The 19,556-nt window shown below is 43.3% G+C and overlaps 1 protein-coding gene and 1 long non-coding RNA gene across 2 annotated transcripts in view; one reads left to right on the top strand and one right to left on the bottom strand.

Annotated features, from left to right (window-relative positions):
* LOC133568043 (uncharacterized) overlaps positions 1–19,556 on the top strand; it is a 216,129-nt gene that overhangs the window by 104,077 nt on the left and 92,496 nt on the right. The gene's annotated exons all lie outside the window — the stretch shown is intronic.
* sema6ba (sema domain, transmembrane domain (TM), and cytoplasmic domain, (semaphorin) 6Ba) overlaps positions 1–19,556 on the bottom strand; it is a 69,887-nt gene that overhangs the window by 17,742 nt on the left and 32,589 nt on the right. The window contains exons 5-12 of the mRNA XM_061919750.1: positions 16,678–16,776; positions 16,509–16,599; positions 10,007–10,126; positions 1,064–1,152; positions 769–986; positions 573–704; positions 360–509; positions 96–269 (exon numbers count right to left, since the gene is read on the bottom strand). Coding sequence (XP_061775734.1) covers positions 96–269; positions 360–509; positions 573–704; positions 769–986; positions 1,064–1,152; positions 10,007–10,126; positions 16,509–16,599; positions 16,678–16,776 — 1,073 coding nt within the window. The remainder of the gene's footprint in view (positions 1–95; positions 270–359; positions 510–572; positions 705–768; positions 987–1,063; positions 1,153–10,006; positions 10,127–16,508; positions 16,600–16,677; positions 16,777–19,556) is intronic.

Here is a 19,556-nt window from a genome sequence, read left to right as displayed (position 1 = left end):
ACGTCTTTTTAAACCCACGGCGTATAACCGAGCTCTCTGCCAAGAGGTGCCATCGATCTGAGCTCAAGGACAAAAATCTCTTTCCTCCTACTCACTTGTCCGGGTTGAAACCCTCCACCTCCTCCAGGAAGACACTGCTGTGGGACACCGGATCACTGGGAGTCATTAGGAACTTGAGAATGGTCCCTCGGGTGGAGCCCAGGAACAGAACTGTACGGTTCCTGTGGGGGCCGGCTTCTGTGTCCACCACCATAGCCGTCAACTGGTACCTGCGAAGACGAATCGACCGGGGGAAACACATTTACTCCAAGTGGCTCAATAAAATCTATTTCTTACTAAAAAGCATTCTGTCGCAGTACCGTCCCATTGTCTTGACCACCCACGGTCTGTGCCCCAGCAGCGGCACCGTCTCGTCCATCAGAGGGTGGGTTTTCACAAAGTTTAATACCTCGTCTGGCAGCGTGGTGGACGTACTAAATCTGGATCCCTGGACCGCGCATCCTCCAGGTCTGGAAAAACAAGAGATAGTGGATAAAAATCCGTGCGAGCTCACAAATGCTGTGTAGGCATACCTCGGTCTAGGGACTACCTCGTCTGGTACCGGAGTCCAAATGGACTCTGGGGATTTCTGCTCTTTGAAGCGTCCCTCGAAGGCATGGGCCAGCTGCTGCATGTCAAACACACACACGGCAGACCCGGGAATGCTGGCGGACGCAGAGGACGGAGATGAGAACAATCTTTGTGTGTGCATAGTACCTGTCCTGGTACCTGTTGGGGGGCGTGGAGAAGAGACCCAGGATGACATCTCGGCCTCGCATGCGGATGATGCCGCTGGTGGCGTGGAGGAGGTTGAAGTAAAAGTGCGAGTCTCCCGGGACGGAGCAGTTGAGCCGAGCCTTCAGGAAGGTGGTCCACTGCTTCTCCAGGACTCGCTGAGAGCCACCCAGGTCCGACTTGCAGACCCGGGCCACACGGGACACCATCACCTGGAATAACCCGGGACAGCACGTTCCAGTAAAGGCGTGGTAACGAAGGGAGAGATGGGCATAGGGCGGTAAAGAACCTTCTCCAGATGGTGAAACTCCATTGCCATTTCTCTGAAGAAAAAATAAATATGAGGCCCCCACTCCATGGCGCTCACAAAGTAGGGCTCTGCGTTAAGAGAAAAAGCAATCATACAGTCAGTCGCATTTCCATTGTCGCTTTTGGAGTACAAGTTGAAGAAAACACAGTCAAAGAACCGATCACTGATCTGCATTTACTCTGAGGTATATATGAACTCTATGTTTGAGTAAAAGTCTTTGATCTTTAAGGGGTTAACAGTCCCAAACTGAGGAGGTGTTGGTTTAGCCATTTCTTAAAGGATTGAATACCGCTTGATGTAATGTCTCCAACAACCACACGGGGAAGGCTGGAACAACCTTGGGAGCCTTCGCTAATATGCTGCGAATATCCACCCAAGCCCTGGTCTTCTCTGCCGCGGAATACTGCAGCCCGGTCTGGAGCAGAAGCCCTCATGCGAGAAAGGTCGACCTGGCTGTTAATACCTCCCTCCCGATAATAACTGGATGCTTGAAGCCGACCCTTGTGTCCCTCCTGCCGGTCCACACGGGAATAGCACCGGCCGGCTTCCGACGGGAAAAATATGACTGGCACATCTTGCAAAACACCATAGTAACACCAGCACCTCCGAGCAGACTCAAATCCCGTCACCCCTACAACAAGGCAGCACAAGAGATGCTCAACTCCACCTCTGAGGACATCTGCAGAGCTTGGAAGCAGGTGTGGGAGTCGGCCCAGCCCTCCCGAGTCCACCGCTACATTTGGGATCCAGGATATGGTGCCATCGTAGGAGACGACCTACCACGCTGGCAATGGACCAAGCTGAACCGTCTACGGACTGGGGTCAATCGCTTTGGGTCATCAATGAAGACGTGGGGCTTGGCGGACAGTGCGGCATGCGGGTGCGGCGACCCTAAGCAGACCGCCGACCATATAATTAACATCTGCCCCTTATATGGAAGCCAGCCTCTTCCACCTGGGACCAGAGATGCGGGTATGGCTACGCGACAATGAGTTGGACATCTGACGTTACATGAAAGAAGAAGAAGAAGAAGACTGTTCCACATTGTAATTGGGGAGTGGAGAGGTGTTTGACTTCGGGATTTCCAGGGCATGGCTTGGTGGTACCCTCCGGGTGCTACGACCTGAGATGTGGGCTGGGGGTAGCAGTGCTTTAAGATCCACAGGACAGCTCCGACAGGGCGGTTGTTGCTGCAACTGCTTGCTGATGACAAACTTCTGTAGGGCATAGTCCTCGTCCACGGCAATGATTTTAAAAGCCCTTTTTTTCGGATGATGCCGAGCTGCCTAAGAGTTGTCTGCGCAGCATTCCTCCAGGCTAGGCGGGGGTACTCCATAATGCTCCTGATGTTAGCTCTGCCTTTAGCGTCAATCTTGTCGGCCAGCTTACGTAACGCTCCGAGACGTTGCTCAGCACGTTTGCAGATCTTGGACCACGTTAGTTTGGAGTCAATACAAAGATCCAGGACCTCTATCAGTTCGCAGAGCCCGATTTTAGTGGTCCTGGAGAATAAACCTGGACGGGATTGATTCCTCTTCCGGGACAGGATTATAGTGAAGTGAATGAGTTAACTCATACTATGTTTTGCATATGGTGAATGTTTATATTCATCTGGGCGAATGCAAAACCACTAGTTGAACTAGTAGGTATTTCAGTTTGGGCTCAAAATAACATAGGGCCCTTTAGTATTCACATTTGTGTGTGGATTGGATAAGTTCTTGCGGAAGAAAGGGCAATGACATTTGACCTTGGTATGCAAAGGTGATGGCCCTATCTGTGAGAAGAGACTAAATGTTTAGCTTAATGCCAGTATCTAAAATAGGACCTGCCTCTGTTGTCTTCCCAGACACTTGCACACAAATATCTAATTTTATGGTCAGGGTGTGCGGTCCTGACCTAGCACACACCCAGAGACAAGAAGGAGGAATATACAACTGATGGTTTGGCTTCTCCAAGTTAGGAGTGCCTAATTTTTGACTTGACCTCCTCCAGGAACTGCAGTCCTGTATAATGACACTCGCTTGGAACAATGCAACTTTTAATCCCCAAGTGGAGGAGTTCGAGTACCTAGGAGTCTTGTTCACGAGTGAGGGAAGAGTGGATCGTGAGATCGGTGCGGCGTCTTCAGTAATGCGGACGTTGTACCAATCCGTTGTGGTGAAGAAGGAGCTGAGCTGGAAGGCAAAGCTCTCAATTTACCGGTCGATCTACGTTCCCACCCTCACCTATGGTCATGAGCTTTGGGTCATGACCGAAAGGATAAGATCACGGGTACAAGCGGCCGAGATGAGTTTCCAACGCCGGGTGGCGGGGCTCTCCCTTAGAGATAGGGTGAGAAGCTCTGCCATCCGGGAGGAGCTCAAAGTAAAGCCGCTGCTCCTCCACATGGAGAGGAGCCAGATGAGGTGGTTCGGGCATCTGGTCAGGATGCCACCCGAACGCCTCCCTAGGGAGGTGTTTAGGGCACGTCCAACCGGTAGGAGGCCACGGGGAAGACCCAGGACACGTTGGGAAGACTATGTCTCCCGGCTGGCCTGGGAACGCCTCGGGATCCCCCGGGAAGAGCTAGACGAAGTGGCTGGGGAAAGGGAAGTCTGGGTTTCCCTGCTTAGACTGTTTCCCCCGCGACCCGACCTCGGATAAGCGGAAGAAGATGGATGGATGGATGGAACTTTTAATCCAGCCGCACTGCCGTCACCCTTCTGTCCGGACGAGGACAACAAGACCAGACATGCACTTGTTGGGCTGGAAAGTGACGATCCAGGTGTCAGCCCACTTTCCGATGTTCTCCGGGTCTGCAACTACCTCCGGTACATTTAAAATTGTTGTAGGTGCGAAGATGGCGGATTCGTCCGCATACAGGAATACTGTCCCACATCTATGCCGATGGAGAATAGCAATGGGCTGAAAACTTGATCCCTGGGGTACAGATGAAGAAGATTGAACAGAGAGCGCAACCTTGATGGTTCTTCCTTGAAGGTAGTTCTGACTCGCTCATCGAATATTCATATCCTCTTTAATCCATCACCGTGGACAAGAGAAGGGATATTATTCACCCAACTCTGTGCCACCTTTGACTTGCTGGAGTCTTGTTTAGTGCCTCTCCCCCACAACAAGTCTAACGTGCAGAGTCCAAAAACCTGAATGTCATCATCATCATCATCGGCGGTCACTCGAAGCGAATATGACGATCATCCTGGTAGGGGGGGTATCCCTTTATGGAGGATGCCTGTGCGTGACTTAGTTTAACGTGGGGAGAGTGCTGCACAGACCAGTCACCACACGATCCTTGACAGATCCAGGTCAGGGACCAGTGGCATGGAGTCCAAGACAACAGTTGGTACAAAATGCGGCTGCTAGACTTTTGACAAGAACAAGAAAGTTTGATCATATTACGCCTGTACTGGCTTCCTGTGCACTTAAGATGTGACTTTAAGGTTTTACTACTTACGTATAAAATACTACACGGTCTAGCTCCAGCCTATCTTGCCGATTGTATTGTACCATATGTCCCGGCAAGAAATCTGCGTTCAAAAGACTCTGGCTTATTAGTGATTCCTAGAGCCCAAAAAAAAGTCTGCGGGCTATAGAGCGTTTTCCGTTCGGGCTCCAGTACTCTGGAATGCCCTCCCGGTAACAGTTCGAGATGCTACCTCAGTAGAAGCATTTAAGTCTCACCTTAAAACTCATCTGTATACTCTAGCCTTTAAATAGACCTCCTTTTTTAGACCTGTTGATCTGCCGCTTCTTTTCTTTCTCCTATGTCCCCCCCTCCCTTGTGGAGGGGGTCCGGTCCGATGACCATGGATGAAGTACTGGCGAAAGCGAAAGCCATTTATCAACAACATCCAGAAACGCTGCCGGTTTCTCTGGGCCCGAGATCATCTAAGATGGACTGATGCAAAGTGGAAAAGTGTTCTCTAGTCTGACGAGGCCACATTTTAAATAGTTTTTGGAAATATTGGACATTGTGTCATCCGGACCAAAGGGGAAGCGAACCATCCAGACTGTTATCGACACAAAGTTGAAAAGCCAGCATGTGTGATGGTATGGGGGTGCATTAGTGCCCAAGGCATGGGTAACTTACACATCTGTGAAGGCACCATTAATGCTGAAAGGTACATACAGGTTTTGGAGCAACATATGTTGTGGAGGGGGTCCGGTCCGATGACCATGGATGAAGTACTGGCTGTCCAGAGTTGAGACCCAGGATGGACCGCTCGCCTGTGTATCGGTTGGGGACATCTCTACGCTGCTGATCCGCCTCCGCTTGAGATGGTTTCCTGTGGACGGGACTCTCGCTCCTGTCTTGGATCCGCTTTGAACTGAACTCTCGCGGCTGTGTTGGAGCCACTATGGATTGAACTTTCACAGTATCATGTTAGACCCGCTCGACATCCATTGCTTTCGGTCCCCTAGAGGGGGGGGGGGGTTGCCCACATCTGAGGTCCTCTCCAAGGTTTCTCATAGTCAGCATTGTCACTGGCGTCCCACTGGATGTGAATTCTCCCTGCCCACTGGGTGTGAGTTTTCCTTGCCCTTTTGTGGGTTCTTCCGAGGATGTTGTAGTCGTAATGGTTTGTGCAGTCCTTTGAGACATTTGTGATTTGGGGCTATATAAATAAACATTGATTGATTGATTGAACTGGGTACCCTTTTCTGCTGCAACCTTCCGCCATACCAGCCGTTGTGACGCTCCATAGCATTAGCAATCATCCTCAACCTTTTGAGGTCTTGGGTCGTTATTTCCCCATAACTGCCTTCTTCCGTCATCGCAACCGTTATGGTAGTTCTTACATCTACCGTCTTCCACCTGCTCTGCTGTGGAGGTCTTCACCGTATCCCTGGCTAGGGGGCAGTTAGGTACTAGGCCTTTGCCAAGGGCCACCTGGGGTAACAGTAGTAAAGGGGTTAACCTCCTTGTGCCCCAAGACCCCTTAGAGGATCCTCCACTGCCGGATGCACTTTAAGATCATGCCCAGGACAGAACCTAAATGTTTCACTCTGTCTTAAAGATAATTACGTAACGGAACCCCACTGGGAGGGGTCCCGCAGTGCGGCGCTCTGGACACAAGAATTGGGGCACAGAACCGGTGAACTTCTGATAGCCAGGACTCTGCAGGTACATTTTTGTCCATTCATCAGGTCCGAGGTCGCAAATTCAGGCCCTTGAGGACGTCTACCAAATTCCAATTCAGTTTCATGAATTCCAATTAAGGTTGTCAACAGGAAGTAGAACTGCGATGCCAATTTGAACTGGGAGGGTTAGAGAATTTGAATGGATTATTGTGGCGCATTCCACAATCAGGACCAGGAGAGACCACGGACAAGTAGACACGGGTTGGAGACACTTAAATGTGGAGGAAAATTTGTTTTTATTTACGTATTTATGTACGGACATAATTTGATTGTTTTCTTTTGGCTGTTCGGCAAAAAGGTAATCCCCAGAAGCGTTCAGATTATATTTAAAAGGGTGGAGTGCCATCCCAGGACCCTGCCCCAAGTGGAGGAGTTCAAGTACCTCGGAGTCTTGTTCATGAGTGAAGGAAGAGTGGATCATGAGGTCGACAGGCGGATCGGTGCGGCGTCTTTACTAATGCGGACGCTGTATCGATCCGTTGTGGTGAAGAAGGAGCTGAGCCGGAAGGCAAAGCTCTCAATTTACCGGTCGATCCACGTTCCCATCCTCACCTATGGTCATGAGCTTTGGGTTATGACCCAAAGGAAAAGATCTTGGGTACAAGCGGCCCAAGTGAGTTTCCTGCGCCGGGTGGCGGGGCTCTCCCTTAGAGATAGGGGGAGAAGCTCTGCCATCCGGGAGGAGCTCAAAGTAAAGCCGCTGCTCCTTCACATGGAGAGGATCTGGTCAGGATGCCACCCGAACACCTCCGTTTAGGGCACGTCCAACCGGTATGAGGCCAATAATACATTAATATATATTTTTTTACATAAGCTGCAAAAAAAATCTTGAAATTTTACTTTAAAACCTCTAAAGGCTTAGTGGCCACATGCGTGGACAGTACCTTTTAGCTCTTATTTCCAAAATGGTGTACACTACTGAATTGGGGTCTTATGGCCACTTATGTGGACACTGATACTGCCATCTGGTGGTGTCAGAAGAGTATAACATACAATGGAATTTGGGGGAAAAAGTGTTAAAAATCTGAATTAGCATGTCACTAAACACGAAGTACACGTTTGTGTACTTATGGACTAAGTACATCATATCAAAAGATGATTTTTAGATTTTATTCTAATTAGGGTCCAATGAGCCCAAATAGCAAAGAGAAATAATAATTTTAAAAAAAGCATGTAAACAAACAGCTTGGGCCTTAAGCGTTAAAAACTGGCAGCTCAATCACCATAATTTTATAATGAAAGCAGTGTTGTTTTTTTAGTTTTATTTTTTTTTTACAACATATAAATAAATGGAATGGAGAAACACTGCCACTGTTTTTAGCAATAAAATTCTGTCATGATCTGTGGTCCGGATCATGGTTTTGTTATGTTATGTCAGTTTTGGACTCCGTCAGTTCCTGTTTTTTGTGCACTCTTGTTCGTTTTGGTTGCCATGGTTGTGTGCTAGTTCCTGTTTTTTGTGCACTCTTGTTAGTTTTGGTTGCCATGGTTGTTTTTTAGTTCCTGTTTTTTGTGCACTCTTGTTCGTTTTGGTTGCCATGGTTGCGTATTAGTTTCGGGCCACACACCTGTTTCCAATCAAGAGACTTTATTTAAGCCTGCCTGTGCCAGTCAGTCGGCCTGGCGTCATTATTGGTTTCATGCCACAGTTTCGTGTTTGTTCTGTGCCATAGTTAATGCTGTTTGTTTCATGCCCCAGTTTAGTTTAGTGAGGTTTCATGTCTTTAGTTCATGTTTCCTGCCCTAAGTTTGGCCTGAGCTTCCGTGTGCAATTGCGTTGTTTTCTGTTTTGTTCCTTGTTGAGTCTTTCTTAAAATTAAATCATGTTCCTACCTGCAAGTCCTGTCCAGAGTCATCCGTTTGCCTTTATGGGAGCACGACCCCGCAGTAAGTGAAGACCCCGTCGTGACAAATTCATACAATAGAGCTGCCAGTTTTTTTTTTTTTTTCGTAAAATCTTGTTGTTTTAATGTTATTATTGTTAATTTTTTATGTTTTAGTGTCTTACTGTATATGGAAAAAAAAACAGTACCAAAGTTGATTTTACGGTAAAAAAAACTATTTTCAATTTCACAGTCTACAATTTGATTGATCATTTGTTTTGATATAAGTCAAGCAGATATTCAAGTACAGTATTTATCTTTATCTTAACAAAAAAACAAAACATTTTTGGAATACAAGATGAGGTAACATTTTGATAATTGATTGAAATGAATATTGAATTTAAAAAAAATATGCAATTGCATGCGGTACATGACTTTTAATGCCTAGAGGGAAATAAATATGTTAGAAAAGATGAAGCATTTTATTGCAAATAATAATTAACTTGGAATTTCACGGCTGCAACACGTGCCAAAGTAGTTGGGAAAGGGCATGTTCACCACTGTGTTACATCACTTTTTCTTTTAACGACACTCAATAAACGTTTGGGAACTGAGGAAACTAATTGTTGAAGCTTTGAAAGTGGGATTCTTTCCCATTCTTGTTTTATGTAGAGCTTCAGTCCTTTAACAGTCCGGGTTCTCTTATTTTACGCTTCATAATACACCACACATTTTCCATGGGAGACAGGTCTGGACTGCAGGCGGGCTAGGAATGTATCCGCACTCTTTTTTTACAAAGCCACGCTGTTGTAAAACGTGCTGAATGTGGCTTGGCATTGTCTTGCTGAAATAAGCAGGGGCGTCCATGAATAAGACGGCGCTATGTTGTTCCAAAACCTGTATGTACCTTTCAGCATTAATGGTGCCTTCACAGATGTGTAAGTTACCCATGCCTTGGGCACTAATGCACCCCCATACCATCACAGATGCTGGCTTTTCAACTTTGCGTCGATAACTGCCTGGATGGTTCGCTTCCCCTTTGGTCCGGATGACACAATGTCGAATATTTCCAAAAACAATTTGAAATGTGGATTTGTCAGACCAGAGAACACTTTTCCACTTTGAGGAGTCCATCTTAGATGATCTCGGGCCCAGAGAAGCCGGCGGCGTTTCTGGATGTTGTTGATAAACGGCTTTTGCTTTGCATAGGAGAGCTTTACCTTGCACTTACAGATGTAGCGACGAACTGTATTTAGTGACAGTGGTTTTATGAAGTATTCCTGAGCCCATGTGGTGATATCCTTTAGAGATTGATGTCGGTTTTTGATACAGTGCCGTCTGAGGGATGGAAGGTCACGGTCGTTCAATGTTGGTTACGTGGAGTGATTTCTCCAGATTCTCTGAACCTTTTGATGATATTACGGAGCGTAGATGTTGAAATCCCAAAATTTCTTGCAATTGCACTTTGAGAAATGTTGTTCTTAAACTGTTTGACTATTTGCTCACGCAGTTGTGGACAAAGGGGTGTACCTCGCCCCATCCTTTCTTGTGAAAGACTGAGCATTTTTTTGGGGAAGCTGTTTTTATACCCAATCATGGGACCCACCTGTTCCCAATTAGCCTGCACACCTGTGGGATGTTCCAAATAAGTGTTTGATGAGCATTCCTCCACTTGATCAGTATTTATTGCCACCTTTCCCAACTTCTTTGTCACGTGTTGCTGGCATCAAATTCTAAAGTTAATGATTATTAGCAAAAAAAAAGGTTTATGAGTTTGAACATCAAATATGTTGTCTTTGTAGCATATTCTCTGTGTGAAATATAGTCTGTTGATCTTTGCACTCAATCTCATGGTGCACAGAACCAGGCAGGAACGATGTGGTGTTGCCTGCTGCTCCACCCACATGTGCTTTCTTCTCTGACACGTCTGATGGTGTTGGGTCCGACGGGAAAAAGGTACCTCGGAACCACTTGGAGTCGTGTTTGACCGTGCGTAGGGCGGGGCTGTCCCCCAGGCTGCGGTAGATCACGGCATCGATGGCCAGGAAGTCGGTCACGGTGCCGGTGAAAAGACTTCCATCTGAGAGCGTGAGCAGGGAGACATGAAGGAGGTGATGGAGAGATAGGACACAAGGTCATGTGACTAGAAATACTCTGAATCACCTCAGAAAACACCATAATGTCAACATACAGTAGTGTAGTAGACCTAAGTATTCATTAAGTACCACCATAATGACAACATACAGTAGTGTCGTAGACCTAAGTATTCATTAAGTACCACCATAATGACAACATTAAATACAATAGTGTAGTAGACCTAAGTATTCATTAAGTACCACCATAATGACAACATTAAATACAGTAGTGTAGTAGACCTAAGTATTCATTAAGTACCACCATAATGACAACATTAAATACAGTAGTGTAGTAGACCTAAGTATTCATTAAGTACCACCATAATGACAACATTAAAATAATGTAGTGTAGTAGACCTAAATATTCATTAAGTACCACCATAATGACAACATTAATATAATGTAGTGTAGTAGACCTAAGTATTCATTAAGTGCCACCATAATGACAATATTAAATACAGTAGTGTAGTAGACCTAAGTATTCATTAAGTACCACCATAATGACAACATTAATATAATGTAGTGTAGTAGACCTAAGTATTCATTAAGTACCACCATAATGACAACATTAAAATAATGTAGTGTAGTAGACCTAAATATTCATTAAGTACCACCATAATGACAACATTAATATAATGTAGTGTAGTAGACCTAAGTATTCATTAAGTGCCACCATAATGACAATATTAAATACAGTAGTGTAGTAGACCTAAGTATTCATTAAGTACCACCATAATGACAACATTAATATAATGTAGTGTAGTAGACCTAAGTATTCATTAAGTGCCACCATAATGACAACATTAAATACAGTAGTGTAGTAGACCTAAGTATTCATTAAGTACCACCATAATGACAACATTAAAATAATGTAGTGTAGTAGACCTAAATATTCATTAAGTACCACCATAATGACAACATTAATATAATGTAGTGTAGTAGACCTAAGTATTCATTAAGTGCCACCATAATGACAACATTAAATACAGTAGTGTAGTAGACCTAAGTATTCATTAAGTACCACCATAATAACAACATTAAATACAGTAGTGTAGTAGACCTAAGTATTCATTAAGTACCACCATAATGACAATATTAAATACAGTAGTGTAGTAGACCTAAGTATTCATTAAGTACCACCATAATGACATTAAATACAGTAGTGTAGTAGACTTAAGTACTCATTAAGTACCACCATATTGACAACATACAGTAGAGTAATAGACCTAAGTATTCATTAACTACCACCATAATGACAACATTAAATACAGTAGTGTAGTAGACCTAAGTATTCATCAAGTACCACCATAATGACAACATTAAATACAGTAGTGTAGTAGACCTAAGTATTCATTAAGTACCACCATAATGACAACATTAAATACAGTAGTGTAGTAGACCTAAGTATTCATTAAGTACCACCATAATGACAACATTAAAATACAGTAGTGTAGTAGACCTAAGTATTCATTAAGTACCACCATAATGACAACATTAAATACAGTAGTGTGGTAGACCTAAGTATTCATTAAGTACCACCATAACTTTTGCAGTGTTTGTTTTTGTTTTTAACTATTTTCATAATGGCGGCCAACGAAGAAAAATTAATAAAATAGCCTCGGAATTTTATGAGCTGCAGGGTCCAAAGTGTAGGAAAAAGTTAGCAGCTTATAGTCCGGAATTTAGGTTAAATATATTGTTAAATAAAACCTCTGCCTTTTTTTTCATGCATACTTAGGTCTACTACACTACTGTATTTAATCTTGTCATTATGGTGGTACTTAATAAATACTTAGGTCTACTACACTACTGTATTTAATGATGTCATTATGGTGGTACTTAATGAATACTTAGGTCTACTACACTACTGTATTTAATGTTGTCATCATGGTGGTACTTAATGAATACTTAGGTCTACTACACTACTGTATTTAATGTTGTCATTATGGTGGTACTTAATAAATACTTAGGTCTACTACTCTACTGTATGTTGTCGTTATGGTGGTACTTAATGAGTACTTAAGTCTACTACACTACTGTATTTAATGTCATTACGGTGGTACTTAATGAATACTTAGGTATACTACACTACTGTATTTAATGTTGTCATCATGGTGGTACTTAATGAATACTTAGGTCTACTACACTACTGTATTTAATGTTGTCATTATGGTGGTACTTAATGAATACTTAGGGCTACTACACTACATTATTTTAATGTTGTCATTATGGTGGTACTTAATGAATACTTAGGTCTACTACACTACTGTATTTAATGTTGTCATTATGGTGGTACTTAATGAATACTTGGGTCTACTACACTACATTATTTTAATGTTGTCATTATGGTGGTACTTGATGAATACTTAGGTCTACTACACTACTGTATTTAATGTTGTCATTATGGTGGTACTTAATGAATACTTAGGTCTACTACTCTACTGTATGTTGTCATTATGGTGGTACTTAATGAGTACTTAAGTCTACTACACTACTGTATTTAATGTCATTATGGTGGTACTTAATGAATACTTAGGTCTACTACACTACTGTATTTAATGTTGTCATCATGGTGGCACTTAATGAATACTTAGGTCTACTACTCTACTGTATGTTGTCATTATGGTGGTACTTAATGAATACTTAGGTCTACTACACTACTGTATTTAATGTTGTCATCATGGTGGTACTTAATGAATACTTAGGTCTACTACATTACTGTATTTAATGTTGTCATTATGGTGGTACTTAATGAATACTTAGGTCTACTACACTACTGTATTTAATGTTGTCATTATGGTGGTACTTATTGAATACTTAGGTGTACTACTCTACTGTATGTTGTCATTATGGTGGTACTTAATGAGTACTTAAGTCTACTACACTACTGTATTTAATGTCATTATGGTGGTACTTAATGAATACTTAGGTCTACTACACTAGTGTATTTAATGTTGTCATCATGGTGGTACTTAATGAATACTTAGGTGTACTACACTACTGTATTTAATGTTGTCATTATGGTGGTACTTAATGAGTACTTAGCGCTACTACACTACATTATTTTAATGTTGTCATTATGGTGGTACTTGATGAATACTTAGGTCTACTACACTACTGTATTTAATGTTGTCATCATGGTGGTACTTAATGAATACTTAGGTCTACTACACTACTGTATTTAATGTCATTATGGTGGTACTTAATGAATACTTAGGTCTACTACACTACTGTATGTAATGTTGTCATTATGGTGGTACTTAATGAATACTTGGGTCTGCTACACTACATTATTTTAATGTTGTCATTATGGTGGTACTTGATGAATACTTAGGTCTACTACACTACTGTATTTAATGTTGTCATTATGGTGGTACTTAATGAATACTTAGGTCTACTACTCTACTGTATGTTGTCATTATGGTGGTACTTAATGAGTACTTAAGTCTACTACACTACTGTATTTAATGTCATTATGGTGGTACTTAATGAATACTTAGGTCTACTACACTACTGTATTTAATGTTGTCATCATGGTGGTACTTAATGAATACTTAGGTCTACTACTCTACTGTATGTTGTCATTATGGTGGTACTTAATGAATACTTAAGTCTACTACACTACTGTATTTAATGTTGTCATTATGGTGGTACTTAATGAATACTTAGGTCTACTACACTACTGTATTTAATGTTGTCATTATGGTGGTACTTAATGAATACTTAGGTCTACTACACTACTGTATTTAATGTTGTCATCATGGTGGTACTTAATGAATACTTAGGTCTACTGCACTACTGTATGTTGTCATTATGGTGGTGCCTAATGAATACTTAGGTCTACTACACTACTGTATTTAATGTTGTCATGATGGTGGTACTTAATGAATACTTAGGTCTACTGCACTACTGTATTTAATGTTGTCATTATGGTGGTACTTAATGAGTACTGAAGTCTACTACACTACTGTATGTAATGTTGTCATTATGGTGGTACTTAATGAATACTTAGGTCTACTGCACTACTGTATGTTGTCATTATGGTGGTACCTAATGAATACTTAGGTCTACTACACTACTGTATTTAATGTTGTCATGATGGTGGTACTTAATGAATACTTAGGTCTACTGCACTACTGTATTTAATGTTGTCATCATGGTGGTACTTAATAAATACTTAGGTCTACTACACTACTGTATTTAATGTTGTCATTATGGTGGTACTTAATGAATACTTAGGTCTACTACACTACTGTATTTAATGTTGCCATCATGGTGGTACTTAATGAATACTTAGGTCTACTACACTACTGTATTTAATGTTGTCATTATGGTGGTACTTAATAAATACTTAGGTCTACTACACTACTGTATTTAATGTTGTCATCATGGTGGTACTTAATGAATACTTAGGTCTACTACACTACTGTATTTAATGTTGTCATTATGGTGGTACTTAATGAATACTTAGGTCTACTACACTACTGTATTTAATGTTGTCATTATGGTGGTACTTAATGAATACTTAGGTCTACTACTCTACTGTATGTTGTCATTATGGTGGTACTTAATGAGTACTTAAGTCTACTACACTACTGTATTTAATGTCATTATGGTGGTACTTAATGAATACTTAGGTGTACTACACTACTGTATTTAATGTTGTCATCATTGTTGTACTTAATGAGTACTTAGGTCTACTACTCTACTGTATGTTGTCACTATGGTGGTACTTAATGAATACTTAGGTCTACTACACTACTGTAGCCATGTTTTGGAGGAGATTGCTCACTGCGGGTGCTGCAATGCTCCTCTTTTAGGTGCTTTCAACCGGAAGTAGAAGTGCCGTTCCATGTTATAGCCGTCCGCAGCGGTTCTACTCGTGCAGATTCTTCATTTATCAACGTGTGTATGTTTTACAATGTAACTACAACTATTCATACTTAGTAGACCTTCCCATCCGTCATGTCTGTGGGACTGTTTTTATGCATGCATGTGCTAAAGTTATCAAGCGAGCGTTGTTAGCATTAGCTAATATGCTAACCCATTTACGCTAGTATCATTAACTTACAACAACCTTCTTTTTCTAATGTTTCAAGGTTATTGAGTCTGTTTAGCTGATTGGAGAGCTAGCTTCCGCAGCTAGCGGTTCCGTGACCATGACTTCTGTTTTGTTTGATCGGCCATTTTACTACCTTGTTGCAGACACTGTTTATACAAACCTTTCTGTGTAAATAAGTATCGTATCCACCTATAGTCCTCCGAGGGAAGCATTTTTAGCTATTTCTCGTCCTTCAGTGATAATACTACTTGCAATAATCTTTATTTGTCGCCGTGGAGACAAGGATTAGTGATTCTTAAAGCACCTCTTGAAGGCATTTCATTTTTCCTAAAATTTACGATACAGGTCATGGTAGGGTTGTACGGTATACCGGTACTCATATAGTACCACGATACTAATGAATCATATTAGGTACTTTACCGCCCCCTAAAAAGTACCGGTTCCCCTAAGCTCCCCGTCGTGCTTTTGGTCCATGACCATGACTTCTGTTTTGTCTGATTCGCCGTTTTACTGCCGCGTTACAGGCAGCCTTTGCAAACAATTGAGGTATGTAAATAATATTTACTGTAACCTGTAGTCTGGTGCGGTGAATATATAATTTTTTTTCTCACAACATGGTGTGGGTGCCTGAAAAATCCACACTATATTGCCAAAAAGTATTTGGCCACCCATCCAAATGATCAGAATCAGGTGTCCTAATTATTTGGCCCCCTGGTTCCAGTGAAAGGAACTTTGAATGCTCCAGGGTACCAAAATATTATGGACAATACCATGCTCCCAACCTTGTGGGAACAGTTTGGAGTGACTGTGCACCAAGGTCCATGAAGACATGGATGACAGAGTCAGCGGATGGATGAGCTTGACTGGCCTGCACAGAGTCCTGACATGTTTCTTTGGGATGAATTAGAACGGAGACTTGTGACCCAGGCCTTCTCGGTGTGTGAAGAATGGTGGATAATTCCTACAAACACATTTGGTAACCTTGTGGACAGCCTTATTTTGGTACCGGTACCGTGACTTATAGTCAGGTGTTGCTAATAAATGGACAAATATTTAGTTTGTTGTGAAGTATTTTGGGTGCGGCTTAAATTCCCCAAATATTTTTGATAGTTTGAACAGTGACACTGTGTTAGGATATAGGAAAATGAAACACCGTACTTTAATCAAGTGATTCGTTGGCGTACCACTAGATGGAGCCCTCGTTGAGAACCCTGATCTAAAACCGTGTGTCGGCCTGCAGAAAAGGAGGACGTGGACGTTGGTACCTGCGAATAGAGCCACGTTGGCGTGGCGCGGGTCGTACGGGCAGCGCGCCATCCCGCTGACGGTCTCTCCCACCATCTCCAGGGTGTCTCTCTGCAACAGGGGGAGGACAGGACCACGGCTCAGGAGGAGGCAGGCAAAACACAGAACGGCGGACGGGCGGCGACTCACGGTGTAGTTGGCGCACAGCGGGTTGAAGGCGTTGGTGCCGCACACAAACAGACCGCCGTGCTGCCGCAGCAGGACCTTCACAAAGTTGCGACACTCCCCCTGCGGGAGGGAAAGGCCACAATAAAGCGTCAACTGCGCCCATAACCCATCCTCTTTTAGCTTGTCCTGAACAATTAGGAGGTAATCCTCCTTTTTTATTGTCCCATTTAAAGCAGCAGTTAAATTGGCAGCAAAACAGGCCCAGAGCATAATACTACCACCACCATGCTTGACGGTAGGCCTGGTGTTCCTGGGATTAAAAGCTTCATCTTTTCTCCAAACATATTGCTGGGTATTGCAGCCAAACAGCTCCATTTTTGTTTCATCTGACCACAAAACGTCCCTCCAGAAGGCCGCCCTGAGATGGGTAGGTTGTGAGTTCAAACCCCGGCTCAGTCATACCGAAGACTATAAAAAAATGGGAGACATCACCTCCCTGTACCGAAATACTAATTAATCCTATTCAGTACCTGTCCCCCACCCCTTTTTAAATTAACGGGCATGACGGGTCGTCGTCCGGTGGTGACATTGCTGGCTGTACGAGCATGTTCGGCTGCACACGGACACCGAGTACTTACAAGCAGACACAGTGTGTGGACAGAAAAGGGAGAACCGACGCATTTTGGTGTATGAAGGAAAGATAAAGGTGAAGTTATAACACGTAAAGACCCTCAGGAAGAGCTGCTTTAAGCAAAACGGGCCCAAAGTATAATACTACCACCACCATGCTTGACGGTAGGCATGGTGTTCCAGGGATTAAAGGCCTCACCTTATCTCCTCCAAACATATTGTTGGGTATTGTGGCCAAACGGCTCCATTTTTGTTTCATCTGACCACAAAAAGTTCCCCCAGAAGGCCGACCTGAGATGGGTAGGTTGTGAGTTCAAACCCCGGCCCAGTCATACCGAAGACTATAAAAAATTTGGGGACATCACCTCCCTGTACGGAAATACTAATTAATCCTATTCAGTACCTGTCCCCCCTCTAAAAAGTACCTGTCCCCCACCCCTTTTTAAATTAACGGGCATGACGGGTCGTCGTCCGGTGGTGACATTGCTGGCTGTACGAGCATGTTCGGCTGCACACGGACACCGAGTGCTTACAAGCAGACACAGTGTGTAGACAGAAAAGGGAGAACGGACGCATTTTGGTGTAAAAAGTAAAGATAAAGGTGAAGTTATAACACGTAAAGACCCTCAGGAAGAGGTGCTTCAAGCAAAACAGGCCCAAAGTATAACACTACCACCACCATGCTTGACGGTAGGCATGGTGTTCCAGGGATTAAAGGCCTTACCTTTTCTCCTCCAAACATATTGCTGGGTATTGCGGCCAAACGGCTCCATTTTTGTTTCATCTGACCACAAAAAATTCCTCCAGAAGGCCGACCTGAGATGGGTAGGTTGTGAGTTCAAACCCCGGCCCAGTCATACCGAAGACTATAAAAAAAATGGGGGACATCACCTCCCTGTACCGAAATACTAATTAATCCTATTCAGTATTGGTCCCCCACCCCTTTTTAAATTAACGGGCATGACGGGTCGTCGTCACGTCGTGAAATTGCTGGTTTTACAAGCAGAGGAGCATGTTCGGCTGCACACGGACACCGAGTACTTACAAGCAGACACAGTGTATAGACAGAAAAGGGAGAACGGACGCATTTTGGTGTTAAAATGAAGATAAAGGTGAAGTTATATCATGTAAAGACCCTCAGGAAGAGGTGCTTCAAGCAAAACAGGCCCAAAGTATAACACTACCACCACCATGCTTGACGGTAGGGATGGTGTTCCAGGGATTAAAAGCCTCACCTTTTCTCCTCCAAACATATTGCTGGGTATTGCAGCCAAACAGTTCCGTTTTTGTTTCATCTGACCACAGAACAATCCTCCAGAAGGCCGCCCGGAAGGCCCCCAAAAGGGACAAGTGGTAGAAAATGGATGGATGGATGGATGGAAGACCAGAATTGATTCTGTGGCGCATTTGTTTACATAAAATCTGTTTCATCTGACATCACACGGACAAAGATAATACCTTCTGGAGGAAAGTTCTGTGGTGAGATGAAACAAAAACAGAGCTGTTAGGCCACAGTACCCAGCAATAATGTTTGGAGGAGAAATCCCAGGAACACCACACCTACTGTCAAGCATGATGGCGTTAGTTTCATGCTCTGGGCCTGTTTTGCTTAAAGCACCTCTTCCTGAGGGCGTTTCAGTGTTATAACCGCACCTTTATCTTTATTTTTCACACCGCAATGCGTCCGTTATCCCTTCTCCGTCTACACACCGTGTCTGCTTGTAAGTACTCGGTGTGCGTGCGCTGCCGAACATGCCCGTAAAGCCAGCAATGGCATGACCTGACGAAGCGCCGTCATGCCCGTTTAAAAAGGGGTGGAGGAGAGGTATTTTCCATAGGTGGTATAGTACCGAATATGATTACTATGAGTGCTATACTAGTACCGGTATACCGTAGAACCTTACAATGTACTATAATGTTGTAACAGGGACTTTTCCTATCTTGCATACTGTGCCCATTAGGGGAGGAATCAAGTCTATTTCCTGTCCTCTTCTTGACAACATGTCATATTTACAGTATTTTGCTCATTTTTAATGGCTTCTTCATTTAATGGCTTTCTTGTAGCAGCTTGAAAAGTATTATGGGATGCAAAACAAGCCCACCATAAGTATGCATTAGAAAGGTAATGAGTGTGCCATTCCTCTAATACCTTGGGGGGGGGGGACTCCGGTACGCAGTGCTAAATCATCATGTGCAGAAGGCAGAAGTAATATATTAGGAGTCAACGCTCTCATCCATCCTGAGCTTTATTTCCTAAAACGTTCCACTAA

This window comes from Nerophis ophidion, linkage group LG14 (genome assembly GCF_033978795.1).
Source record: "Nerophis ophidion isolate RoL-2023_Sa linkage group LG14, RoL_Noph_v1.0, whole genome shotgun sequence".
NCBI lineage: Eukaryota > Metazoa > Chordata > Actinopteri > Syngnathiformes > Syngnathidae > Nerophis > Nerophis ophidion.
This window is presented reverse-complemented; position numbering and strand designations above follow the sequence as displayed.